This window comes from Aquarana catesbeiana, linkage group LG13 (genome assembly GCF_042186555.1).
Source record: "Aquarana catesbeiana isolate 2022-GZ linkage group LG13, ASM4218655v1, whole genome shotgun sequence".
Classification (NCBI taxonomy): domain Eukaryota; kingdom Metazoa; phylum Chordata; class Amphibia; order Anura; family Ranidae; genus Aquarana; species Aquarana catesbeiana.
The window spans coordinates 224,550,519-224,577,778 of NC_133336.1; the positions used below are offsets into that span (position 1 = coordinate 224,550,519).

The following is a 27,260-nucleotide window of genomic DNA, read 5'->3' on the forward strand; positions in this document are numbered from 1 at the left end:
TTCAAACACCACGCCCCCCTCCCCCCAGATTCAAACACCACGCCCCCCTCCCCCCAGATTCAAACACCACGCCCCCCTCCCCCCAGATTCAAACACCACGCCCCCCTCCCCCCAGATTCAAACACCACGCCCCCCTCCCCCCAGATTCAAACACCACGCCCCCCTCCCCCCAGATTCAAACACCACGCCCCCCTCCCCCCATGTTGTCTGAATAAAACCCATTCCCAATCAGGTAACATAAAAAGACTTTATTTAGCAGTTTTGGAACAATCTCTCACACACACCGACCACCTTCTGATATCATCGTATTTCCTTCAGGCTCCATTGTGGCCTCTGGTAGTAATCCAGTGCGGTCCAATGGTGGATCTCTTATATTTAGGACAATCAGCTGTACAGGCCTGACCGCCTTCCTCCCTCCCACAAGGGGGAGCAACGTACACCCCACACACTACCCCATCATTACCAAAAACACAGCATAACAAGAACATAAAAAGGGGGTTAAGAACAGAAAACGGATGCAGGGTGCTGATTGGGGGGGGGATCTTTAGCGCCGTCTCCTGTCCGGACTTCTGCTCCTCCTCCGCCCACTTCTGCAAAAGAGGGAAAAATAAAATAAAATTCAGAGCGGGTTATTACTGGGCATCAAATCCATTGATGACATTTCTCCTTAAAGGGAACCTGTCTAGTCCCAATGCAAATCTGTCAGAGCTTACACAGGGTCACCGACCTTCTCCCCTCCCCCCAACATGCCTGGCTACTTAGATCTGAGCACTGAATCCCAGGAGAAGGTCACAGATTCTGCCCTCTATTTGTCCTGGTGACTTACTGTTATCAAATCTAAGGGAACAAAATCTTACCGTCTCTTTCCCTTTGGTGGTCCACGAACAAATCCCCAATCCACGCTGACCGGCTGCCCCATGAGGTCCTGACCGTTCAATCCTTCCATAGCAGCCAGAGCCTCTTTGTAAGTCTCGTATTCCACCAATGCGTAACCCTACAAGAGACAGAGAGTCACAGAAAATTAAAATGGTGACGGGGGGGCCCTTTAAAACTAAAAGTTTAAATCAGTATTTATTTCTTGCTATAAAATTAATTATAACCACCCCCCAAACATGACATAAAATATTGCAACAATCACCATTTGCAGCGGGCACGAGCGCGCCTACAGTATCCCATGCACGAAACGACGTACAGGTACGGCATTTCGCGCAGCCAGGGGCCGCGCTGCCACAGTATATGAGCGGTGGGCGGTCTGGAAGCGGTTAAACACCTTGACAGGTTACCAGTTTAGAGTTAGGAGGAGGTCTAGTGCTAGAATTATTGCTCTAACGAGAGAGAGAGAGAGAGAGAGAGAGAGAGAGAGAGAGAGAGAATCTATCTCCTTTATAATAGAAATAGGGATGACAGGTCCTCTTTTTGGAGGGATCTGGAGTCAAACACCCCCAAATCTCTCCTTTACTTTAAATGCAAAATATAAAAAAAAAATAAAAACACACACGCAAAAAATACTAATAAATAAATAAAATAATAAAATGGTTACTTCTGCCCTAGACCAGAAGGGAGGTCATGACGGCGCTCCAGTCCTCCAAGGCCACAGAGGTGATCAAAGACTATCTGGTCTTTGTTCACCTCTGTGACCATCCGGCTGCACCATCAGATCGTTTCTCGGGCGCGCATTTATTTTTTCCTTTATATACTTTATATACTGGCCTTTTAAAATTTATTTTTTGACCAAACTTTATTGAACACAACATCCCTCATGATAGCATCGACACCAACAGGTCCTCTTTATGGAGAGATCTGGTGTCTATTCGACCCCAAGATTTTTTTTTTCCCTCTGCCCTTAAAAAGCATCTGAACAAACCAAGATGGGTTCGATCTGATGCTTTCCCAAAGCCAGTAATGGCGCCATTTAGATCCAGTGAAAATACTGGAAGTGATGAAATACTCAGGAGATGAAGATGAATCGGGGGGACATTCCGGTCCTCAGTCATCTCTATGGTCAGTCGGCTTCAGTTCCTGGACAGAGAGAACATGTCTCACCTTCAGATATCCCGTCCTGCGGTCCAGATTCAGATGAACGTTTTTGATCTCTCCGAAATCAGCAAACTTATCGTGGATATCCTCTTCTGTGGCCTCCTCGTGGACTCCGGTGATGAACAAGATCCAACCCTCCACAGCTGGCAAGAAAAAAACATCAAATGTCAGATAAAAACAGTCACTGTGCGCAAATCTGAGGATAAACCCCCAACTGTCCTAATAGGGTGGAGACCTGACCAGGGCTCCGGGTGGGTTCAACGGGCCAACAGAAACCAGAGGACCAGTAACTCTGCACAGCAAACAGAGGAAATAGGCACCGCCCCCATTTACCACTTCATGCCCGCCGGCATTGTACTGCGGACGGGTGGCCGCTGTAGGCAAAGCGAAGCACTGGTACTACTTCCAGGTTTAGGGCTCCCCCTGGCTGGCTCCTGCTGGGACTGTACACACCGGGAGCCTGTCAGCAAATCCCACCCAAGCGATTCACGGACGGGACCTGCTGATCGGCTGTGTCCAATCACAGCCCAGAGCTCTGTGTTGACATTCAAACACAGAGCTCTGTACAAAGGGCGAGCGATCTCTCTGTTTCTTATCTCTGCAAAAACAGGGATGAGAAACTTAGAGATCAGTTAGTAATATGTGCCTACACATAGTTAGGCACATATTTAACCCTTTGATCACCTCTGATGTTAACCCCTTCCCAGCCATCATTAGTGCAGTGTATAGTATTATCACTGATCACAGTAGTAGTGTCACTGGTGATGTCACCAGTCAGTTCCTCTCCCCCCAGCAGCATCAATTAATGTCAGATTATCCGCCGCCCCATTGTTAAATACCGCCATTACCAGTATATATAAAAAAAATAATAATAATATTCCAGTATATGACTAAGTTTCAACTTGTGCGACTTCCCATGCGACCTGGGATCGCAAAGTCACATGACAAGTCGTACCCCATGATTTCCAATGATTACCGTTCATATCTGTGGGACTTCAAGTCGCAGCGACTTCAGAAAGTAGTTCCTGTACTACTTTGGTCCCACTTTGATGTGACTTGCTGTCCATAGACACAAGAATACGCAGGAATTGCTTTAAGTCGCATCAAAATCATGGAAAAAAAAAAAAAAAAAATAGCACAACTTTTTAGGTCGCAATAGTGGAAAACTAGGCTTAATTCTATAGTTTGTAGACACTATTACTTTTGCGCAAACCAATCAAGATTTTTGTTTTTAACCAAAAACATGTAGTAGAATACATATTGGGCTATATTTATGAAGAAATTAGATTTCTTTAAATTGAATGTTTTATAGCAGAAAGTAGGAAAAAAAATAAAAATTAAAGTAACTGCGTTACTTTAACTGACAATTGCGCAGTTGAGCGATGCTGCACCCAAATAAAAAAATTGATGTCCCTTTTTTCCCCCCACACAAATAGTTTTCTTTTGATCACCTCTGCAGGTTTAATTTTTTGTACTATAAACAAAACAAAAAAGCGACAATTTTGAAAAATATAAACAATATTTTTTTTAAACTTTGTTATAAAACAAAATAATAATAAAAAAAAAAAGTCAATTTCTAACTTTCTGTTATAAAACATCTAATAAAAAAAAAAAGTCAATTTCTTCATCCATTTAGGCCAATATGTATTCTGCTACAGGTTTTGGTAAAACAACAAAAAAAAAAAAAATCCCAAAAAAGCATATATTGATTGGTTTGCGCAAAAGTTATAGCATCTTACAAACCATGGTATATTTTTATGGAATTTTTTTTTGTTTTTTACTAGTAATGGCAGCGATCAGCAATTTTTAGTGGGACTGCGGCGGACAAATCTGACACTTTTTGGGGACCAGTGACACCAATACAGTGATCAGTGCTTAAGAAAAAAAAAAAAAAAAAAAAAAAAAAAGAAAGAAAAATTTTTTTTTTTTTCCATATTGTGAAAGATAACGTCACTTCTTCCTATTACAAGGAATGTAAATATCCCATGTAATAGAAAAAAAGCATGACAGGTCCTCTTATATATGATATCTGGGGGGTCAAAAAGACTTCAGATCTTTATTTTATATTCCATTATTCTCTTTTCTATTCTATTATATTGGGGATGTAGGTGACGGGGTCAATGTTTTTCTGTAATAAATAGGACCGTTCAGTAACGGAAGTCTTGCTCCGGGTGGCAGTGTGGACTGGAGGATATAAATTTGTACTCTAGGACTTGATCGGGTGTCCCCATTAGAAGATTCCGCCCTTCATCATCTACCAAACACCAAGGAGGACGAGGTGAGGTGCCGCTTCCATCACCCGGACTTACATCTCTGAGGGCCGGGCTCGTCTCCGTCCTGCTCCACACTTTCGTAGTCCTCTCGGACGCGGGCCCGGGACCCCTCCTCTGTGGGGGGGAACAAAGAGACAAAATTAGCCTTCATCTAAAGGACAGAAAATGTCCAATTGTTCGATCTGATCGTCTCCTGAGACACCAGACCACAAGTATAGGCATTGGGGGAGGGAGATCTCACCTGCACCGAATCCTCGGCCTTTCCTCTTCTTGGCCTTCTCCTTCAGCTTGTGAATACTTTCTGGAAGGGAAAAGGATAAAAATTGGACGGGTCAATATCTATAGTAGGATGGATTATTGAGGTTGTGGAGATGTTTGTATCCCCATTGTAAAGACTTCCCTCACTTCCTGTTCTGTTGAGTCCATACAGAAGGTGGTTGGGTTTTACTGATAAACTACGGATCATTTTTTATTACAGCTGACAGTCATTTTATGAACAGCGACCGTCATCTCCTCCCCGATCCAGCCCTGGGTGTCACCTGAAGTACCACAGCCAATCAGGAAACAGACCTCAGCTTAAAGGGCTAAGCGAGACGTTGTTTGGTGGTCAAACAATTTGTCACCTGGGGTGGAGGCACCTCTAGTCCTCCTCCACTGGTCTTCACCCGCTGGAGCGCCAACACCCCACAGTCCTCCCCCACCTGGTCCTCTGGCACCCCTAGTCCTCCTCCACTGGAGGCACCTCTAGTCCTCCTCCAGTGGTCTTCACCCGCCGGAGCGCCAACACCCCACAGTCATCCACCACCTGGTCCCCAGGCACCCCTAGTTGTCCACCACTGGTTCTCACTCCTGGAGCGCCGGCACCCTACAATTCCCCCCCACTTTGTCCCCAGGCAGCCCTAGTCCTCCTCCACTGGTCCTCACCCGCTGGAGTTCCGGCACCCCACAATCCTCCTCCACCTGGTCCTCTGGCACCCCTAGTGGTACCCCTAGTCATCCTCCACTGGTCCTTACCCGCTGGAGCGCCAGCACCCCACAATCCTCCCCCACCTGGTCCTCTGGCACCCCTAGTCCTCCTCCACCGGAGACACCCCACAATCCTCCCCCACCTGGTCCTCTGGCACCCCTAGTCCTCCTCCACCGGAGACACCCCACAATCCTCCCCCACCTGGTCCTCTGGCACCCCTAGTCCTCCTCCACCGGAGACACCCCTAGTCCTCCTCCACTGGTCCTTACCCACTGGAGCGCCGGAACTCCACAATCCTCCCCCACCTCCTCCACGGGAGACACCCCTAGTCCTCCTCCACGGGAGACACCCCTAGTCCTCCTCCACGGGAGACACCCCTAGTCCTCCTCCACGGGAGACACCCCTAGTCCTCCTCCACGGGAGACACCCCTAGTCCTCCTCCACGGGAGACACCCCTAGTCCTCCTCCACGGGAGACACCCCTAGTCCTCCTCCACTGGAGACACCCCTAGACCTCCTCCACTGGTCCTTACCCGCTGGAGCGCCGACACCCTACAATCCTCTCCCACCTGGTCCCCAGCCACCCCTAGTTCTCCTACACTGGTCCTCACCCGCTGGCGCGCCGGCACCCCACAGTCCCCCCCCCCCGCACCTGAGACAACCCTAGTCCTCCTACACTGGTCCTCACCCGCTGGAGCGCTGGCACCCCCACAATCCTCCCCCACCTGGACCCCAGGCACACCTAGTCCACCTCCTCTGGACTATCCCCCCGGCGGTCCCCTGGCGCCCCTCGCCCTCCCCCCCGCCGGTCCCCTGGCACCCCTCTGGCGCCCCTCGTCCTCCCCCCACTGGTCTGCTAGGATCCATAGTCCTACCAGTTAACCCCCCTAATGTACTCCGCTTGTACCCCTAATCCTCCCCCATTGGTTTTCTGGGTCTCATAGTCCTTTACACTGCCCTGCCAGGACCCTCAATACTTCCCACCAACCCCCCTAACACTGTCCACCCGGATCCCCCAGTCCTCCCCCTCTATGGGGCTCTCCCACCCCTCCTCTCACCATCACCGTCCTCATCCATGGCGAAATCCTCCCCGCCAGCCTCGTGTAAATCCAGAACATCCGCCATGATCGCTGTGCACTCTCCGGGGAAACCAACGGGCTACAGGAGACAAGAATCACTCCTCTTCCGGCGCCGCCTGATGACGTATCTACAGTTGCGTCCAACAGGAGCGGAAGTGAGAGGGCGTGTACCACCGGACGGTCTCTACATTGAGGGTGGCAGAGGGGCGTGGCCGACATGAGCTGGGCGCCATATTGGAGGTGGCAGAGAAAAAAAAAAAGCATACTTCATCTTCTGCATGTCATCCAGAAATAAATCATCCCATGTCTCATAAATACCGGACTTTGTATCAAAATGTATCTAAAAATAGTCTTTATTTCTATCTTTGTAGTCATCGCTTCCTGCCTGAGGTCTGTGAGACACCAACTTAGCGTGGAACCCCCTTTGATACACGATATTGCCAAAAGTATTGGGATGCCTGCCAACCCAGCCTTAAAGCCCTGTACACACGATCGGATTTTCCGATGGGAAATGTCCGATGACGGGCTGTTGGCGGAAAATACCATTTGTACGCTCCATCGGACAATTGTTGTTGGATTTTCCGCGGACAAATGTTGGATGGCAGGTTTTAAAATTTTCCGCGGACAAATGTGTGTTGTCGGATTTTCCGATCGTGTGTACACAAGTCCGTCGGACAAAAGTCCAAAGTACAGACACGCATGCTCGGAGGCAAGGAACGAGCCGGAAGCGGCCGGTCTTGTAAAACCAGCGTTCGGAATGGGGAATTAACGCTCGTGACGCGGCAAATTATGAAATCGGGAAATTCAGCGCACAATTCTCTTCTTCTTTAACCGCTTCGCCCCCCGGAAGGATTTACCCCCCTTCCTGACCAGAGCACTTTTTGCGATTCGGCACTGCGTCGCTTCAACTGAGAATTGCGCAGTCGTGCGACGTGGCTCCCAAACAAAATTGACGTCCTTTTTTTCCCCCACAAATAGAGCTTTCTTTTGGTGGTATTCGATCGCCTCTGCAGGTTTTTATTTTTTGCGCTATAAACAATAAAAGAGCGACAATTTTGTAAGAAAAAAAAAAAAAAAAACAATATTTTGTACTTTTTGCTATAATAAATATGAAATAATAATAATGAAAATGAAATAAATCAAATAATAATATAATAAATATCCTATTTTTTTTAATTTTTTTTAAAAAGCAATTTTTTTTCTCAGTTTAGGCCGATATGTATTCCTCTACATATTTTTGGTAAATAAAAAATCGCAATAAGCGTATATTGATTGGTTTGCGCAAAAGTTATCGCGTCTACAAAATAGGGGATAGATTTATGGCATTTTTATTTATTTTTTGTTTCTTTTTTACTAGTAATTTACTAGTAATTCATTTTTTACTAGTAATGGCGGCGATCTGTGATTTTTATCGTGACTGCGACATTGTGGCGGACACATCGGACACTTTTTTTTTTTAAACGCATTATTTTTTTACTTTTTGCTATAATAAAAAACCCCCAAAAATGTATAAAAAAACATTTTTTTTCCTCAGTTTAGGCCGATACGTATTCTTCTACATATTTTTAGTAAAAAAAACTGCAATAAGCGTATATTGATTGGTTTGCGCAAAAGTTATAGGGGATATATTTATATTATTTTTATTTTTTTATTTTTTTACTAGTAATGGGGCGATCTGCGATTTTTATTGTGACTGCGACATTATGGCGGACACGTCGGACAATTTTGACACTTTTTTGGGACCATTGGCATTAATACGGCGATCTGTGCGATTAAAAATGCATTGATTACTGTAAAAATGTCACTGGCAGTGAAGGGGTTAACCACTAGGGGGCGGTGAAGGGGTTAAGTGTGTCCTAAGGAGTAATTCTAACTGAAGGGGGGAGGGGACTGTGTAGGGGAGATGACAGATTGTCTGTTCATATTCTGTATGAACAGACGACCTGTCTCTTCTCCCCTCAGAGAACCGGAAACTATGTGTTCACACACACAGTTCTGGGTTCTCTGTGTCTCAGCGGCGATCGCGGGAGCCACGATCCGTCACTTCCTCTAGTCAGTCCCCTCCCCCTACAGTTAGAATCACCTCCCAGGGAACACAGTTAACCCCTTCACCGCCCCCTAGTGGTTAACCCCTTCACTGCCAGTGACATTTTTACTGCCAATGGTTCCAAAAAATGTACATAGAGAAAAAGAACCAACACGACGGACTATCGCGATACCAAAGAAGAATTTTTAAGACTAAATATTTTTAATAAATTTATTATACAAAAAAAATTTCATACATAGAAAACACCATAAAAATATTAAAATTATTCTGAGGGTTTTAAGCAATAATCATTACAAAGTCAAAAAGATGGTTGACGCGTTTCACTTATTAGCTTCTTCAGAACCACTCTACTTAGTGGCTTGTAACAGAAAAGCATAAACTTGGAGACCTGGGAGAAAACAGACAATATTGAAAATGATTCTGAACATCTTTTCTGTGGGTTCCAAAAATGTGTCAAAAGTGTCTGACGTGTCCGCCATAATGTCGCAGTCACGATAAAAATCGCAGATCGCCGCCATTACTAGTAAAAAAACAAAAAAAAATAATTAAAAAATGCTATAAAACTATCTCCTATTTTGTAGACGCTATAACTTTTGCGCAAACCAATCAATATACGCTTATTGTGATTTTTTTTTTACCAAGAATATGTAGAAGAATACATATCGGCCTAAATTGAGAAAAAAAATTTGCTTTTTTTTTAAAAAAAAAAAAAAAATGAGGATATTTATTATATTATTATTTCATTTATTTCATTTTCATAATTATTATTTCATATTACAAAATATTGAATTTTTTTAAATTTCATATTGATTATAGCAAAAAGAACAAAATATTGTGTTTTTTTTATTTCATATTTATTATAGCAAAAAGTACAAAATATTGTGTTTTTTTTTAATTTCATATTTATTATAGCAAAAAGTACAAAATATTGTGTTTTTTTTATTTCATATTTATTATAGCAAAAAGTACAAAATATTGCGTTTTTTTTAATTTCGTATTTATTATAGCAAAAAGTACAAAATATTGTGTTTTTTTTTTAATTTCGTATTTATTATAGCAAAAAACACAAAATATTGTGTTTTTTTTTTATTTCATATTTATTATAGCAAAAAACACAAAATATTGTGTTTTTTTTATTTCATATTTATTATAGCAAAAAGTACAAAATATTGTGTTTTTTTTTAATCTCGTATTTATTATAGCAAAAAACACAAAATATTGTGTTTTTTTTTATTTCATATTTATTATAGCAAAAAGTACAAAATATTGTGTTTTTTTTATTTCATATTTATTATAGCAAAAAGTACAAAATATTGTGTTTTTTTTTTTTTTTTTCAAAATTGTCGCTCTTTTTTTGTTTATAGCGCAAAAAAATAAAAACCGCAGAGGCGATCAAATACCACCAAAAGAAATCTCTATTTGTGGGGAAAAAAGGACTAAAATTTTGTTTGGGTGCACAACCGCGCAATTGTCAGTTAAAGCGACGCAGTGCCGAATCGCAAAAAAACGCTCTGGTCAGGAGGGGGAGGGGGGGGTAAATCCTTCCGGGGCTGAAGTGGTTAAAGAAAGAAAACAAATAAAATTAGACATGAAATCTGCCAATAGAACTTAACCAAAAAGTGCATTCTATGCATCCAAAAATATAAAGAATATACCAAATCAAATCATTATTATTCAACCAAAAAAAAAAAAAAAGCCTCACGCATGTGTCCTGCTTCTTAACCACTTCAATACCGGGCATTTTCACCCCCTTCCTGCCCAGGCCAATTTTCACTTTTCAGCGCTGTCGTATTTTTGAATGACAATTGCGCGGTCATGTAACGCTGTACCCAAATGAAAAAAATGTTTATCTTTTTTTTTTACCCCACAAATAGAGCTTTCTTTTGGTGGTATTTGATCACCTCTGCGTTTTTTATTTTTTGCGCTATAAACAAAAGAAGAGCGACAAGTTTGAAAAAAAACGATATTTTTTTTTTTTTTTAAATTTAACAAAAAGAGACAATATTTTTTTACTTTTTGCTATAATAAATATCCCAATTTAAAAAAAAAAACAAAAAAACAATTTTTTTTTCTCAGTTTAGGCCGATATGTATTATTCTACATACTTTTGGTAAAAAAAAATCCCAATACGTGTATATTGATTGGTTTGCGCAAAAGTTATAGCGTCTACAAAATAGGGGATAGATTTATAGCATTTTTTTATTATTATTTTTTTACTAGTAATGGCGGCGATCTACGATTTTTATCGTGACTGCGACATTATGGTGGACATATCGGACACTTTTGACACTATTTTGGGACCATTCACATTTATACAGCGATCAGTGCTATAAAAATGCACTGATTACTGTATAAATGTGACTGGCAGGGAAGGGGTTAACACTAGGGGGCGATCAAGGGGTTAAATGTGTTCCCTAGGGGAGTGATTCTAACTGTGGGGGGGGGACCCACAAGGGGAGGAGACCGATCGGTGTTCCTCTGTACTGGGGACACACAATCGGTCTCCTCTCCCGACAGGATGTGGATCTGTATGTTTACACACACAGATCCACGGTTCTGCTCTGTTATCGGGCAATGGCGGGTACCCGGCTCCCGAGTGACGCATGTGCGTGCCCCCTAGATGGCCGGGAAGCCCAGGACGTCATATGACGCCCGCCCCGGATGGGAGATCCCTCCTGTGGACGTCATATTACTATGGGTGGGGTATGAAGTGGTTAATATAGGGGGGTCAACAATGCCAAGAGTTGGTGAAAGCAGGGGTCCGTCATCCGGAGATAATTCCGAAAATCATCCGGATTATTCTCCTGGAGCTCCCGCAGCAAAGGCATATGACATCATTGGTCACCATTAATGAAGCAACCAATTTTTGGTCCAAGAAATCCTCCTCCTCCTGTTCCTGGACTGGACTTGGGTCAAACCAAAAACTCCAAGGCCAATAATAAATAATACGTTATCTCCTCCGATTCCGCAACATGGCTGGTTGACGAACGGCCGTTCAGAAACGAACTGAAAAGTGCGAAATGAAAAGAGCGAAATGAAAAGCGTGAACCGAAAAGCGCCAATTGAAAAGCGCAAAATGAAAAGCGCAAAATAAAAAGCACGAAAGGAAAAGCGCAAAATAAAAAGCGCAAAATGAAAAGCGCGAACTGAAAAGCACAAAATGAAAAGCGCAAAATAAAAAGTGTGAAATGAAAAGTGCAAACTGAAAAGTGCGAAATGAAAAGTGCCAAATGAAAAGTGCGAAATGAGAAGCGCCAAATGAAAAGTGCGAAATGAAAAGCGTGAACTGAAAAGCGCAAAATGAAAAGTGCGAAATAAAAAGTGCAAAATAAAAAGCGACAAATGAAAAGCGTGAACTAAAAAGCGCAAACTGAAAAGCGCGAACTGAAAAGCGTGAAATGAAAAGCGTGAAACGAAAAGCGCAAACTGAAAAGTACGAAGTTAAAAGCGTGAACTGAAAAGCATGAACTGAAAAGTGCGAAATGAAAAGCGCCAAATGAAAAGTGCGAAATAAAAAGTGCAAAATAAAAAGTGCGAAATGAAAAGCGCAAACTGAAAAGCGCGAAGTGAAAAGCGTGAAATGAAAAGCGTGAAACAAGAAGTGCGAAATGAAAAGCGCAAACTGAAAAGCAAGAACTGAAAAGCGTGAAATGAAAAATGCAAACTGAAAAGCGCCAAATGAAAAGTGTGAAATAAAAAGTGCAAAATGAAAAGTGCAAAATGAAAAGCGCGAAGTGAAAAGCACGAAATGAAAAGTACGAAGTTAAAAGCGTGAAATGAAAAGCGCAAACTGAAAAGTGAGAAATGAAAAGTGCAAAATAAAAATTGCGAAATGAAAAGCGCAAACTGAAAAGCGCGAAGTGAAAAGCGTGAAATAAAAAGCGCGAAACGAAAAGTGCGAAATGAAAAGTGCGAAATAAAAAGTGCAAAATAAAAAGCGTGATATAAAAAGCGCGAACCGAAAATTGCAAACTGAAAAGTGAGAAGTGAAAAGCGTGAAATGAAAAGTGCGAAATGAGAAGCACCAAATGAAAAGCGTGAAATGTAAAGCGCCAAATGAAAAACGCAAAGTGAAAAGCACGAAACGAAAAGCGCGAACTGAAAAGTACGAAGTTAAAAGCGTGGAATGAAAAGCGTGAAATGAAAAGCGCAAACTGAAAAGTGCGAAATGAAAAGCGAGAAATAAAAAGCGCGAAGTGAAAAGTGCGAAACGAAAAGTGCAAAATAAAAAGTGCAAAATGAAAAGCGCAAACTGAAAAGCGCAAAGTGAAAAGTGTGAAATAAAAAGTGCAAAATGAAAAGTGCGAAGTGAAAAGCGTGAAATAAAAAGCGCGAACCGAAAAGTGCAAAATGAAAAGCGCAAAGTGAAAAGCGCGAAATGAAAAGTGCGAAATGAAAAGTGTGAAATAAAAAGCGCGAACCGAAAAGTGAGAAGTGAAAAGCGCCAAATGAAAAGCGCAAAGTGAAAAGCACGAAACGAAAAGCGCGAAATGAAAAGCGAGAAATGAAAAGTGCGAAATGAAAAGTGCCAAATGAGAAGTGCGAAATGAAAAGTACGAAGTTAAAAGCGTGAAATGAAAAGCGTGAAATAAAAAAGCGCGAACTGAAAAGCGAGAAGTGAAAAGCGTGAAATTAAAAACGCAAACTGAAAAGCGCCAAATGAAAAGTGCGAAATGAGAAGCGCCAAATGAAAAGCGTGAAGTTAAAAGCGTGAAATGAAAAGCGTGAAAATCTCCATAGGCGACACTTTGAACATTTTTTCCAGTTTAGAATTACAGAGGAGATCTGGTGATAGAATTATCGCTCTCACTCTGACGTCACGGCGATACCATTTTTTTTTCTTGTTTATATTTTATTTTTAGTTTTTATTTTATTATATTTATTAATATTAATATTATTTATTCATATTATTTTATTATATTTTTATGTTTATTTTATTATATTTATTTATATTATTATTATTTATATTTTTTATTTTATTTTGGGGATATTAATTACTGAGAACATAATCCCCCAGGCAGTAGAGCCTTCTGCCACCCCTAAGGAGCATGCGCATTGCACTGCAATGAGAACGCGCACAGGAGCGCGCCGTCATCCCGGGTTATAAGCGGGACTTTCACGCCCACGCCGATGACTGAGATTGGCCTCGCCCCTTTTTGTTGGTGTTGAGTGACGGATCGACCGTGCTATCCTGCGCCGCTTACTCATCAGATTGAGGCGTGTGATTGGTTGGTTGCGCTCAGTCCCGCCTTCCCCTTTTTATTGAGCTCGGTCCCGTTATTCACACACACTGAAGCCTTAGAGAGCTGTTGATTGGCTGGTAGTTGAAATGCCCCGCCTATCCAGCAGATGAGTGGCACTTCAGCCTCCTCAGTACCGTTATTCGGCCCGCCCCCTCCGCTCATCTGCCGTGAGGATTGGCTGGCGATGTTCTCAGTTACCATCCGCTCCCGCCTACCCTGGTGTAGGAGGCCGCTGATTGGCTGGCAGTGTGTTGAGTGGCAGTAGGCTCTCCTGGGTCCCGTTCTCCGGCAGACATGGAGTCGGTGGGCGCTCAGAGGCTGCAGCCGGGGGTGTCCGGGGGAAGTCTGCGCTCTCTCCGGCCCGGGGTGACGGGCGGGGCTCAGGCCACGGCTCCTCCCCCTCCGCTCAGCCTCGGGGTGTCCGGGAGTCCAGCGGTGCTGCGGGAAGCGGTGGAGGCGGTGGTGAGGAGCTTCGCCAAACACACCCAGGGCTACGGGAGAGGTGAGGGGCCCCGGGGGGGAGGGAGAGGTGAGGGGCCCCGGGGGGGAGGGAGAGGTGAGGGGCCCCGGGGGGAGGGAGAGGTGAGGGGCCCCAAGGGGGGGGGAGGGAGAGGTGAGGGGCCCCGGGGGAGGGAGAGGTGAGGGGCCCCGGGGGGCCACAGACTGGGGAGCAACGGAGGTTTATGACGTCCCCCCCCCTACTTACCTTATAACTACCCTTTGTGTCCCCCCACTTATAGAAAAATTGCCTCTCGTCCCCCCCGTCCCTTATAATCGCCTCTTGTTGTCCCCCCCGTCCCTTATAATTGCCTCTTGTTGTCCCCCCCCGTCCCTTATAATTGCCTCTTGTTGTCTCCCCCCCCCCCCCCTGTCCCTTATAATTGCCTCTTGTTGTCTCCCCCCCCCTGTCCCTTATAATTACCTCTTGTTGTCCCCCCCCCTCCCTTATAATTACCTCTTGTTGTCCCCCCCGTCCCTTATAATTACCCCTTGTAGTCCCCCCGTCCCTTATAATTACCTCTTGTTGTCCCCCCCGTCCCTTATAATTGCCTCTTGTTGTCGTCGTCCCCCCCCCTTATAATTGCCTCTTGTTGTCGTCCCCCCCCCCCCCCCCCGTCCCTTATAATTGCCTCTTGTTGTCCCCCCCGTCCCTTATAATTGCCTCTTGTTGTCTTCCCCCCCCCCCCGTCCCTTATAATTGCCTCTTGTTGTCCGCCCCCGTCCCTTATAATTACCTCTTGTTGTCCCCCCGTCCCTTATAATTACCTCTTGTTGTCCCCCCCGTCCCTTATAATTACCTCTTGTTGTCCCCCCCGTCCCTTATAATTGCCTCTCGTTGTCCCCCCTCCGTCCCTTATAATTGCCTCTCGTTGTCCCCCCTCCGTCCCTTATAATTGCCTCTCGTTGTCCCCCCTCCGTCCCTTATAATTGCCTCTCGTTGTCCCCCCTCCGTCCCTTATAATTGCCTCTCGTTGTCCCCCCTCCGTCCCTTATAATTGCCTCTCGTTGTCCCCCCTCCGTCCCTTATAATTGCCTCTCGTTGTCCCCCCTCCGTCCCTTATAATTGCCTCTCGTTGTCCCCCCTCCGTCCCTTACAATTGCCTCTTGTGTCCCCCCCCCCGTCCCTTATAATTGCCCCTAGTGTTCCCCCCGATCCCTTATAATTACCATTATTATTATTATACAGGATTTATATAGCGCCAACAGTTTGCGCAGTGCTTTGCAACATTGGGGAAGACAGTACAATACAATACAGGAGGGATCAGAGGGCCCTGATCCTGAGAGCTTACAATTACCCCTTCAAGCCCCCCCCCCTCCTGTCACTTATAATTGGGGGTAATTATGGGGGAGGACGTGAGGGGTCACGAGGTTTAATTTATAAGGGATGGGGGGGGGGTCTTGGGAGGCAATTATGTGGGGTGAGGGGTAATTTATAAGGGCCGGGTGGTATTTATAGGGGACTGGAGGTCCTGAGGGGTATTTATAGAGGTGGGGGGGGGTGGATAATCATGTTGGTGGGATAACAAAGTGACAGTTATTGATAACAAGGGGTTCATTAGGAAGGGTAAGGGGTAAACTGGGGACATCTGTCAGATGAGTGATATGGGGGGGTAACTTTGGAAGATGGAGATCTGAGGGATTAGTTATTGAGAATGGGGGGGGGGGGAGGTTGGTTTGGTATGTTGTTTATTATTGGGGGGGGGGGCAGCGTTCAATATGAAGGAGGGGGTGTCATGGTGTCATGGGGGGGGGGGGGTTTGGTCTGGGATGTTGTGTTTATTATTGGGGGGGTGGGGAGGGTTCAATATGAAGGAGGGGGTGTCATGTGGGGGGGTTTGGTCTGGGATGTTGTGTTTATTATTGGGGGGGTGGGGAGGGTTCAATATGAAAGAGGGGGTGTCATGGAGGGGGGGGGGGGGTTGAAGGGATAAGTTTTGTCCCCATATATAACATTCATAATAAGACCTGACAGTCTCGTGTTTCAGGCATTGGAGGGCGGCCCATAGACTGTAGATATGTGTCCCGGTTATGAGGTAAATAATTGCGGGCAGAGAAGGTGGTGGTCTCGCTCCTCGGGGTTGGTAGATGTATGGAGTGTAGTCATTGCAGATCACATCCCTTTATTTATTTTTCCTCCGGTCTCTCCGCGTTCCTCTGGTGGTTTGGGGGGGGGGGGGGGGGCGCTGTTCAGCACATGTGATAATCCCATCCCCAGCTGTGTGCCGGAATCCTCCCCGTCTGCTCAGAGACGGCGCTGGGATCAGACAAAGCCGCGGAGTGGTGGAGCTCCTCCACCATATGGGATCAATTCCTCCCGACATCTCCAGCCCTCCTTGTCACTTCCGCAAATGTTTTCATTCTTTTCATGTAAACTTTTCTTTTTTTTTTCCCCCGGCAGAGCTGACGGTCAGGAGATGTAGTCGCAGTGACCGCAGCCTCACTGTGGGTGGTGGTGGTGGTGGTGGGGGGGGGGGGGGCAGGGCTGGCGTTGGATCCTCACTTGGCATCTGTCGGGATTAATATAGAAAATTAGCAGCTGCTGAATCGGCGCTCGTTCAATGATTGTTGCTTGGGATCGGGTTGTCTTCCTGCTACCGATTCTGTATAAAGTTTTTTAAAGGACATGTTCATGTTTCAGTATAGAAACTGCCCTGCATTACCCCATCATCTCACCCCCCGCCCACCTAGTTGCCCACTTCACTCTTTACAATGACAGTGGATTACAACCTCTTTCTTCCACCCTGCCCGCCCCTACGTGGTGCGTCCCCAACTGATTTTATAGGGTGTAAGGCCACATTCAAGTCTGTAGGAAGCTCCTGCATGGGCAGTGTGCCACAATACATCTACAGGGAGGATGTAAACATGGGAGGGGTACCCCCCAATGGAGGTTATTCAGTGTAAGTAGGAGGGAGGAGGCAGGCCATGAGGGGAGATTTTGAAGGACAGGGTGGCAATGAGAAGGTAATTATGAAGGACAAGGGAGGTTATTAGGTGTAAGTAGGGGAGAGGAGGTGGGCCATGAAGGGATATTTTGAAGGACAGGTGGCAATGAGAAGGTAATCCTGAAGGGCAGGGTGGCAATGAGAAGGTAATCCTGAAGGGCAGGGTGGCAATGAGAAGGTAATCCTGAAGGGCAGGGTGGCAATGAGAAGGTAATCCTGAAGGGCAGGGTGGCAATGAGAAGGTAATCCTGAAGGGCAGGGTGGCAATGAGAAGGTAATCCTGAAGGGCAGGGTGGCAATGAGAAGGTAGTCCTGAAGGACAGGGTGGCAATGAGAAGGTAATTATGAAGGACAAGGGAGGTTATTAGGTGTAAGTAGGGGAGAGGAGGTGGACCATGAGGGGAGATTTTGAAGGACAGGGTGGCAATGAGAAGGTAATTATGAAGGGCAGGGTGGCAATGAGAAGGTAATTATGAAGGACAAGGGAGGCTTTAGGTGTAAGTAGGGGAGAGAAGGTGGACCATGAGGGGAGATTTTGAAGGACATGTGGCAATGAGAAGGCAATTATTAAGGGCACGGTGGCAATGAGCCAGGTAGGTAAGGGCAGGTAATGAAGGTTGAATATGAAGCACAAGGGGGTCAATGAGGAAGGGTTTTGAGGGACGGGAAGGGGGATTAGGGTTGAATATGATGGGCGATTTATGAGGGACAGGAGGCAATAAGAAGTGATGGGGGGGTATCAGTGAGGGATGGTTATGAAGGATGGGGGGGGGGGACGGCAATGAGGGACGGGGTTGGAATGGGGGATGACAACGAGGGGTGATTATAGGGGACGGTGGAGGACTGAGAGGTGATTAGGAGAGACAGGAAGGCAATAAGGAGTGACTGGGGGGCAACGAGGGTTGATTATGAGGGACAGGAGGCAATAAGAAGTGACGGGGGGTGGGATGGGTGAGGGATGGTTATGATGGAAGGGGAGGCAATGAGGGGTGATTAACGGGGGTGCAGTGAAGGGTTATCATGAGAAATATGGGGAAAATAGAGGGTTGTGGGAACAGGTGGGCAATGAAGTTGCAATTATGAGGGACAAGGGGGGGGGTGGCAATAAGGGGTTGTTAATGGGGGGGGGGGTTATGAGGGTTATTAAGGGAGGGGCAACAATGAAGGGTAATTATGAAGAGCAGATTGACACTAAAGGGTTGATTATGAGGGGGGGGGAGCAATGAAGGGTAATCGTGAGAAACATGGGGACAATAAAGGGTTGTGAGTAACAGGTGGGCAACAAGGGGTGATTATGAGGGACGGGGGGGGAGCAATAAAGGGGTATCTGAATAGACTCCTCACACCTCCTGATTATTTTTCTTCTCTCCGTCCCGTAGTAAACGTGGTGGAAGCTCTACAGGAGTTCTGGCAGATGAAGCAGACCCGGGGGGCAGACCTGAAGAATGGAGCCCTGGTGGTTTACGAGATGGTCCCGTCCAACAGCCCGCCATACATCTGCTACGTCACCCTGCCTGGAGGAAGCTGTTTTGGGAGCTTCCAGGTATGCATGAATACATTTTATTTATTTTTTTGTGTTTTATAACGTTGTTTTAAAAATGTGAACACCTCAAAAGCCTGTAGAGCGGGGGATCGGCGGAGCTGGGAGTTACTACTGAGCGGGGGATCGGCAGAGCTGGGGGTTACTACTGAGCGGGGGATCGGCAGAGCTGGGGGTTACTACTGAGCGGGGGATCGGCAGAGCTGGGGGTTACTACTGAGCGGGGGATCGGCAGAGCTGGGGGTTACTACTGAGCGGGGGATCGGCAGAGCTGGGGGTTACTACTGAGCGGGGGATCGGCAGAGCTGGGGGTTACTACTGAGCGGGGGATCGGCAGAGCTGGGGGTTACTACTGAGCGGGGGATCGGCAGAGCTGGGGGTTACTACTGAGCGGGGGATCGGCAGAGCTGGGGGTTACTACTGAGCGGGGGATCGGCAGAGCTGGGGGTTACTACCGAGCAGGGGATCAGCAGAGCTGGGGGTTACTACTGAGCGGGGGGGGGAGATAGGCGGAGCTGGGAATTACTACTGAGCGGGGGATCGGCGGAGCTGGGGGTTACTACCGAGCAGGGGATCAGCAGAGCTGGGGGTTACTACCGAGCGGGGGATCGGCGGAGCTGGGGGTTACTACCGAGCAGGGGATCAGCAGAGCTGGGGGTTACTACCGAGCGGGGGATCAGCAGAGCTGGGGGTTACTACCGAGCGGGGGGGGGGGGGATAGGCGGAGCTGGGAATTACTACTGAGCGGGGGATCGGCGGAGCTGGGGGTTACTACCGAGTGGGGGATCGGCGGAGCTTCAAAAAAAGTATTAATCTCTATTTTTCTTTCTTCTTAGTTCTGTCCGACCAAAGCTGAAGCCAGGAGGAGCGCGGCAAAGATCGCGTTAATGAATTCCGTGTTTAACGAGCATCCTTCCCGCAGGATCACCGACGAATTCATCGAGAAGAGCGTCTGCGAAGCCCTGGCCACGTTCAATGTAAGAGGATTTCCTATAGTAGTGGGCTCCCCCCTCCCCCCCCAGTCCTGGCGGGATCGTTATGGCTGTTAATTGCTCCATTGAATTTCTCTCCGGCGTCGCTCTTCGTGTCATTTTAAATGAACTCTTTGCTGGAAGTTATTAAATCTCGGTGTCTTCGCTGCTGAAATGTGATCAGTGCATTCGAGAGACGACCGAAATCTTACAAACCTTTGTTGTCTCCCCACCCCCCACCCCCCATAAAAATAGAGTTTCTCTCTCCTTATTTTCTTGCTCTGTCTTAAACCAGCCATAAACGTTGCAGTCTGATTGTATGACCTCAATACAATTTTCTTTAGATGTGAGACCCTTCCCAATCCATCCAATCCTATCCAGTCTGATACGCTTCTACTGTTGTTTTTTTTAATTTCATTGAATCGTACATTTGGATTATACCTTTTTGTATGGTCGGCTTTAGTTGCTCACCTTTTCAGAGTTCATCCTACTGGTCATTATAGGATTTGGTAGAGCTGGGGGCCACCGCGTGACAGGATAGAGGGCGGGGGGGGGGGGGGGAGTGGCGCGTGACAGGATAGAGGGCGGGGGGGGGGGGGGGAGAGCGCCACGTGACAGGATAGAGGGCGGGGGGGAGCGCCGCGTGACAGGATAGAGGGCGGGGGGGGAGCGCCGCGTGACAGGATAGAGGGCGGGGGGGGAGCGCCGCGTGACAGGATAGAGGGCGGGGGGGGAGCGCCGCGTGACAGGATAGAGGGCGGGGGGGGAGCGCCGCGTGACAGGATAGAGGGCGGGGGGGGAGCGCCGCGTGACAGGATAGAGGGCGGGGGGGGGAGCGCCGCGTGACAGGATAGAGGGCGGGGGGGGAGCGCCGCGTGACAGGATAGAGGGCGGGGGGGAGCGCCGCGTGACAGGATAGAGGGCGGGGGGGAGCGCCGCGTGACAGGATAGAGGGCTGGGGGAAGTGCCGCGTGACAGGATAGAGGGCGGGGGGAAGCGCCGCGTGACAGGATAGAGGGCGGGGGGATGCGCCGCGTGACAGGATAGAGGGCGGGGGGATGCGCCGCGTGACAGGATAGAGGGCGGGGGGGAGCGCCGCGTGACAGGATAGAGGGCGGGGGGGGGAGCGCCGCGTGACATGATAGAGGTCGGGGGGGGGAGCGCCGCGTGACAGGATAGAGGGCGGGGGGAGCGCCGCGTGACAGGATAGAGGGCGGGGGGGAGCGCCGCGTGACAGGATAGAGGGCGGGGGGGGGAGTGCCGCGTGACAGGATAGAGGGCGGGGGGGGGAGCGCCGCGTGACAGGATAGAGGGCGGGGGGGGGAGCGCCGCGTGACAGGATAGAGGGCGGGGGGGAGCGCCGCGTGACAGGATAGAGGGCGGGGGGGAGCGCCGCGTGACAGGATAGAGGGCGGGGGGGGAGCGCCGCGTGACAGGATAGAGGGCGGGGGGGGAGCGCCGCGTGACAGGATAGAGGGCGGGGGGGGAGCGCCGCGTGACAGGATAGAGGGCGGGGGGGGAGCGCCGCGTGACAGGATAGAGGGCGGGGGGGAGCGCCGCGTGACAGGATAGAGAGTCTGGGGGCTACACTATTACAGTGTGGGGGGGGGCGGCCTGACTGAAAGGGCCTCATTATAGTATAGATCGACGAGGACTACTCTGACCGTTTAAAGTTCCTTTAAGGTACCCCTATGACAGTATAGAGGGCGGGGGGGCCACCACGTGACAGGATAGAGTGTGGGGCTACACTATTACAGTAAGGGGGGGGGGGGCGCTGAAAGGGCCTCACTATAGTATAGATTGATTAGGACTACTCTATGATATCATATATATGGAGGACCACTCTATGATATGATATATGTGTATATATATATATATATATATATATATATATGGAGCACCACTCTATGACCGTGTAAAGTTCCTAGGGCCACCCTGTGACAGGATAGAAAACTGGGGGCCACCCTATAACAATATAGAGGGCCAGGTGTACCCCTATGACAGTATAGAGGACGGGGCGGCCTCCCTTGGGCAGTACCTGGTAGTGTGTCGGAGTACAATAGATTCTGTCCAGGAGAGGCGCCGGAGGGAGGATTTAGAGACAAAACTTAGCAGGTGGTCCGGAGTTCCCCTTTTATTGTGTATTTTATGGGTTTGCTTCCAAAATTCCATTGTAAGTCGCTGTGACAAATGCATTCCCCCGGCTGGATGTTTTCATTCGTCGCGGTTTCCACGCACGGCTCCCCCTGGAGGTTTCTTCCGGGATTTGTATTGTTTGAAGTTTTTCAGAAATACGTGTGTGTGTGTGTGTGTGTGTGTGTGTTTTTTTTTTTTTTTTTTTTTTGGGTGGGAGAGAGAGAGAGGAGCGGCTGGTTTAGTTGCAGATCCCCGTATTGGAGCGTCATTAACTATTTATTTACCATCCACAGGCGGGGGGGGCCACCCTGAGAAGTTTAGTGGGAGGGTGAGGGGGGGCCACCCTGAGAAGTGTTGTGCTGGGTGTGCGCTGTCACTGACTGCTCCTGGGAACCAGTAGGACGGGCTCCTGGTCACTGTGAAAGCCAATCGGAGTGATCACGGAGCGCATGTAGCAGCCACACACACAACTGAAACGTTTGCCTTGGTTGGAGTGAGTCGCATGCCAAGTGCTGCAACTTGCACCCTTTATAATATATGAACTGGAAGAAAATGATTGCAGTGTGTGTGGCGAGTCTCCTGTGTTGTAGGAAGGAGTTAAGACAAGTTGTCCTCCGCCGGGTTTTCTGGGTCTAATTAGTCACAAGTGTCCTGGCAGATCCTCGTCCTGCGTCAGTGTCAAGACATGTGTTTGGTTTCCTCGCCGCATTTGTGTTGCGACAACGAGGAGCAGATGGACTGTCAGCGACACGTGAAATTATTCACAGATGTGATTGGTGGGAGGTTCACTCAATTTTTTTTTTTTTCCATGTTCGTTTCTTAGGGGAACCGCGAGGAGGCCGACAACCCCAACACCGGGATCGGAGCATTTCGATTCATGCTGGAGGCCAACAAAGGAAAATCCATGCTGGAGTTCCAGGTACGGCTTCCCATAGGTCTGGCTGAGCTCTCCTTAACGCCATGGACGCACCCGGGCGCTGCTGCCTTTCCTGGCCTGCTAGGAGTCATTAAAGCCAAACTCCACACTCTACACCGCTCTGCGCGGCCCCCAACTCCTCCAGACTCTGCCCCAGTACAAACCGCATGGAAAATGACAGAGCTGTATGATGTATAGTGTGACGTAGATTCCAGCTTACGTGGACAGTAAAGTAGATCTGATCCTGTGCAGTCACTTTTGTCTGCATGCGCTCGCTCCGGTGTAGATTCCACGTCATTGTTCTGGACCTTTTTCCTGACGGGGACAATAGTGGACCAGTCCCTGTGCAATGTGTGTCCACAAGGCCACTCGTAGTCTCTGCCAGGGGGGCATGTGACAGGTGCACACTATTATGATTAGATTTGGCTTTACCTTGAAGTGTATGGAAGCCCCAACAATAGATGAGCTCCGTATTTGTGAATTATACAGATTATTGTTTTGTCGAATTGTTAGAATTCCTTTTTATGATTTTTCTCTCTCTGTTTCTCTAGGAGCTCATGACGGTCTTCCAGCTCCTTCACTGGAATGGCAGTCTGAAGGCCATGCGGGAACGGCAGTGCTCCCGTCAGGTATGTGACCCATAATGTGGTGGGCAGCTGCTGTCTACTTGTTGACGATCACAGCCAAGTAGACGACGTTCCCACTTTACTGACCCTCCCCTCAGAAGTTCTTTTCCTCATTATACAGCAAGACAAAGTTGCCTGTTCTGGTTCCCTCCTATCCACCTCTAAAATACATGTGCCTGGGATGGATGGGGGGGGGGGGGAAATTGGCAGGGATGTGGGCACCAGAACAGGTAGGCATGTTACTGGGCCTCCTCACTGACCACCAATGTAAGAGGACATGTTACTGGGGCTCCTCAACGACCTCCAATGTAAGAGGAGATGTTACTGGGGCTCCCTACTGACCACCAATGTAAGAGGGGGTGTTACTGTCCCCTTTTGAAAATATCCCCTCACCCGGTGATATTTGGGTTCTTCTGTGTTCAGTAGGTCTCTGCCTCTCTGGAGATGCCTACCCCTTGCAGTAGTGTCATGTGGTATCTGCATTTGTCATTTCCTATACCAATCTCTAGAGGGCATCATGTCCCTAACCATAGTTATTCCTGACTTTTTTTTTTTTCTATTTTTTTTATATTCAGGAGGTCCTGGCCCACTACTCCCACCGGGCCCTGGACGACGACATGAGAAACCAGATGGCGATGGACTGGGTGAACCGGGAGCAGGACTCTCCATCAACCCTGACCCGGGAGCTGGCGGCCACCGAGAGGCAGCTGGATGAGGCCCGGCTAGCTGGGAAAGAGCTCCGTTATCACAAGGAGAAGAGGGACATCCTGATGCTGGCCGCAGGACAGCTGGGGAACATACACTCCTCCAACTGCTAGGTGTCGCCTCCCCCACACTAATCCATGCAGTGGGCAGGCTGTGTCTGTTAGGCTAGCTAGCTGGTCCTACAGCTTATCCTGTATGTGATTCTGTACTCCTTCCTGGTGTCACCTAATGGACAAATGGAGAATTGCACGCTTGAAGTGCATGTCCCCCCTCCCACCCCAAAAGTAATATTTCAGTTATAGTTGGGGGGTCTGCTGGGTGTATCCACTGACTCCCTTTTATCTCTCGGGTCCCCCAGAATTCATCTTGTAGCCACAGTTGCTGGCTCTCTTCCTGCTTGTATGTTTCCATTAAAATTTCAGCAGGGAGAGTGAGACCCTCATAATGTGGAGACCCTGGAACCCAAGGATCTCGTCGCTTGGGTCCTCCCAGAGATGAAGCGGTTCAACTCAAATATTAGTTTTGGGTGGAGTGACCATTTAAAGGGCTGTATGAGGTTTCCGAATCTGTTTGTTCGGTCTCCCTGTAGTATTTTTTTTTTTTTTGCTTCGCAAACAGAATGTAGAAATTTTTTCACTTTTGGGGTCTGCAATTTCTCAGGAGTACGATCTGCATTAGGGAGATTTCAGGCAATGGAAGTCTCACTGGAAGGAGAAAGGAATTCTGGGTAAATGGACTTTAGGCCTTGAAGTGAATGCCTTGGGGGGATTTTTAAAGCCTCACACAGCCTTTGCAGACTCGGAAGTTGCTGTGCCAAGTGGGTCCATTAAGCTGAAGTACCATCCCCTAATGAGGGTCGCCCTTCTCTGTTATATAACCTTCGTACTCTGGTGCATCAAACTCCCCTTCCTCAATGCTGCTGCTGCATTCAGTGCTGAGCTCATACAATGTGGAGCACCGGTGCCATCTTGTTTCTCCATGCAGGAGCGACCCAGCCTTTCCCTAGGAGTTTGGGTTCCCAGTTGCCCAACCTTTCACCAGGTGCAGGGGGGATGCTGTAAGAGGTTCGGTAGGAGCGGCAGGATCTGTAAAGGACCAGGACAGAGCTCTGAAACTGCTCACATCTTGGATGTCGGACTTGCCCCCCCCCATCGGGACAGCTCACTTTGCAAGTTAGTCCCATCCAGATCCCGCCTTTGGATATGCAGGGGGGGCTGCCTGCTTTACAGATTGTCCCACCCAGAGTCCGCTTTTAAATATGCAGGGACTCCCATACTGAGGTCCCCCCACACCTGGACCTGTAATGGACCTTGGGTGGTGGTCTTCGTTATACTTGCCTATCTCCACCATGCAAAGTTAACTTTGCAGAATTGGTTATGGGGGGTGGGGGGGTGGAAGAGGGTTTGTATTTTGCTCAGAGTGGGGCTTTAAAATCAGTTTACAGTATAAGCACTTGTGTTATAGAATAATCTGTGGAAACCTTTTCCTCTAAGAGGCTTTTCCTCTCTGCACTAGCAGGGGTCTAGTATAGTTGGGGGCAATGGGTAGGCAAGGATAGAGAAGAGAGGGGCACTATTGGGTCTGGTAGGAAGGGAGCAGCTGATGACTCTAGCCTGTACGGGAGCTGTGGTGGTTGGCATTCCTCAAGGTCCAAGTGAGCCGCCAACCATAAAAATCCATGGAAACCTTCTCCTCCAAGAGGTAATTTGAGCAAATGTCTACCAAGGTACAAGTCTTTCCATGTCCTTCTGAGCCAGCAGGGGTCTATTATACTAAGGAAGGGGGGAAGAAGCAATAGGTAGACAAAGGATAGAGAGGAGGGGCACTATAGGGCTGGGATCAGGTAGGAGAAGGGAGCAAAGGATGACTCCAGTCTGTATAGGAGCTGTGGTGGTTGGAATCCCTCAGGGTCCAAGTGAGCCGCCAACCATGGAAATAAACTTTCGCTCCAAGAGGTAAATTGAGCAAGTGTCTACAATGGTTCAGTCTCCCCATGTCTCTCTACTAGCAGGGGCCTAGTATAGTAAGGGGAAGCAATGGGTAGGCAAGGCTAGAGAAGAGAGGCACTGTAGGGCTGGCATCAGGTAGGAGGGGAGCAGCTGTGGTGGTTGACATCCCTCAGGATCCAAGTGAGCCGCCAACCAAGGAAATAATCCATGGAAACCTTTTCCCTCCAAGAGGTAAATTGAGAAAACTTCTACCAAGGTACAGTCTCTCCATGTGTCTCTTTCCTAGCAGGGGTCTATTATAGTAAGGGGGTGGGGGGAGCAATGGGTAGACAGGGACAGAGAGGAGGGGCACTATAGGGTCGGGTAGGAGAGAGAGAGCAGATGATGACTCCAGCCTGTATAAGAGCTGTGGTGGAAGCTTGGGAGAAGAGAGGGGCACTATAGGGCTGGCGGCAGGAGGGGAGCAGCTGTGGTGGTCGGTATTCCTCAAGGTCCAAGTGAGTCGCCAACCATGGAAATAATCCCATGGAAACCTCTTCCTCCAAGAAGGAAATTGACCAAACCTCTTCCAAGGTACAGTCTCCCCATGTCCTTCTGAGCCAGCAGGGGTCTATTATAATAAGGAATGGTGGGATGAAGCAGTGGTTAGACAAGAGCAGAAATGAGGTGTAGGTTAGGGCCAGGGTTGGGTAGAAGGGGGAGCAGATGATGATTCCAGCCTGTATAGGAGCTGTGGTGATTGGCGCCACTTTGGGTCCACCTGAGCCGCCAACCCATGAAAATATTCCATGGAAACATTTTCTTTCAAGAGGTAAATTGGGCAAACTTCTACCAATGTAGTATCCCCATGTCTCTCAGTGCCAGCAGGGATCTGTTCTAGTAAGGGGGGGAGCAATGGGTAGACAAGGACAGAGAGGAGGGGCAGTATAGGGTTGGGAGTCAGGTAGAAGGGGGCGCAGATGATGACTCCAGCCTGTATAGAAGGTTTGATGTTTGGTTCCACTTGGGGTCCAACTGTGCCGCCAACCCATGAAGAAATTCCATGGAAGCGTTTTCTTGTAGAAGGGGGAACAGCTGATGACTCCAACCTGTATAGGAGCTGTGGTGGTTGGCACCACTCGGGGTCCAACTGAGCCACCAACCACATTTAATCTCTTCTAGGACAGGGGATTGGTATTCTCAGCCCCCTGGAGGATTTATAGGCAAAGCCCATAGGGGGGGGGGGTAACCTATCTAGGGAGGTTGACAAAGACTAGTACACCACAGAGCTTACGGAATGAAGCCAAAGGGCCCCCAGAGATCATTGGGTATCAGAGAGACAGGACCATT

At 48.1% G+C, this 27,260-nt stretch overlaps 2 protein-coding genes across 2 annotated transcripts; one reads left to right on the top strand and one right to left on the bottom strand.

Annotated features, from left to right (window-relative positions):
- Window positions 1-233: 233 nt before the first annotated feature.
- Window positions 234-6,513, bottom strand: RBM8A (RNA binding motif protein 8A). The gene is made up of 6 exons (XM_073609285.1): window positions 6,335-6,513; window positions 4,552-4,611; window positions 4,347-4,424; window positions 2,044-2,180; window positions 858-994; window positions 234-590 (listed from the first exon to the last, which is right to left on the bottom strand). The coding sequence occupies exons 1-6, from the start codon at window positions 6,399-6,401 to the stop codon at window positions 545-547; spliced, it is 525 nt and encodes a 174-aa protein (XP_073465386.1). The 5' UTR covers window positions 6,402-6,513; the 3' UTR covers window positions 234-544.
- A 7,344-nt stretch (window positions 6,514-13,857) lies between these two features.
- Window positions 13,858-26,758, top strand: LIX1L (limb and CNS expressed 1 like). Its single transcript, XM_073609287.1, has 6 exons — window positions 13,858-14,147; window positions 18,468-18,631; window positions 19,465-19,605; window positions 22,559-22,654; window positions 23,203-23,280; window positions 23,853-26,758. The coding sequence occupies exons 1-6, from the start codon at window positions 13,940-13,942 to the stop codon at window positions 24,093-24,095; spliced, it is 930 nt and encodes a 309-aa protein (XP_073465388.1). The 5' UTR covers window positions 13,858-13,939; the 3' UTR covers window positions 24,096-26,758.
- Window positions 26,759-27,260: the final 502 nt, after the last annotated feature.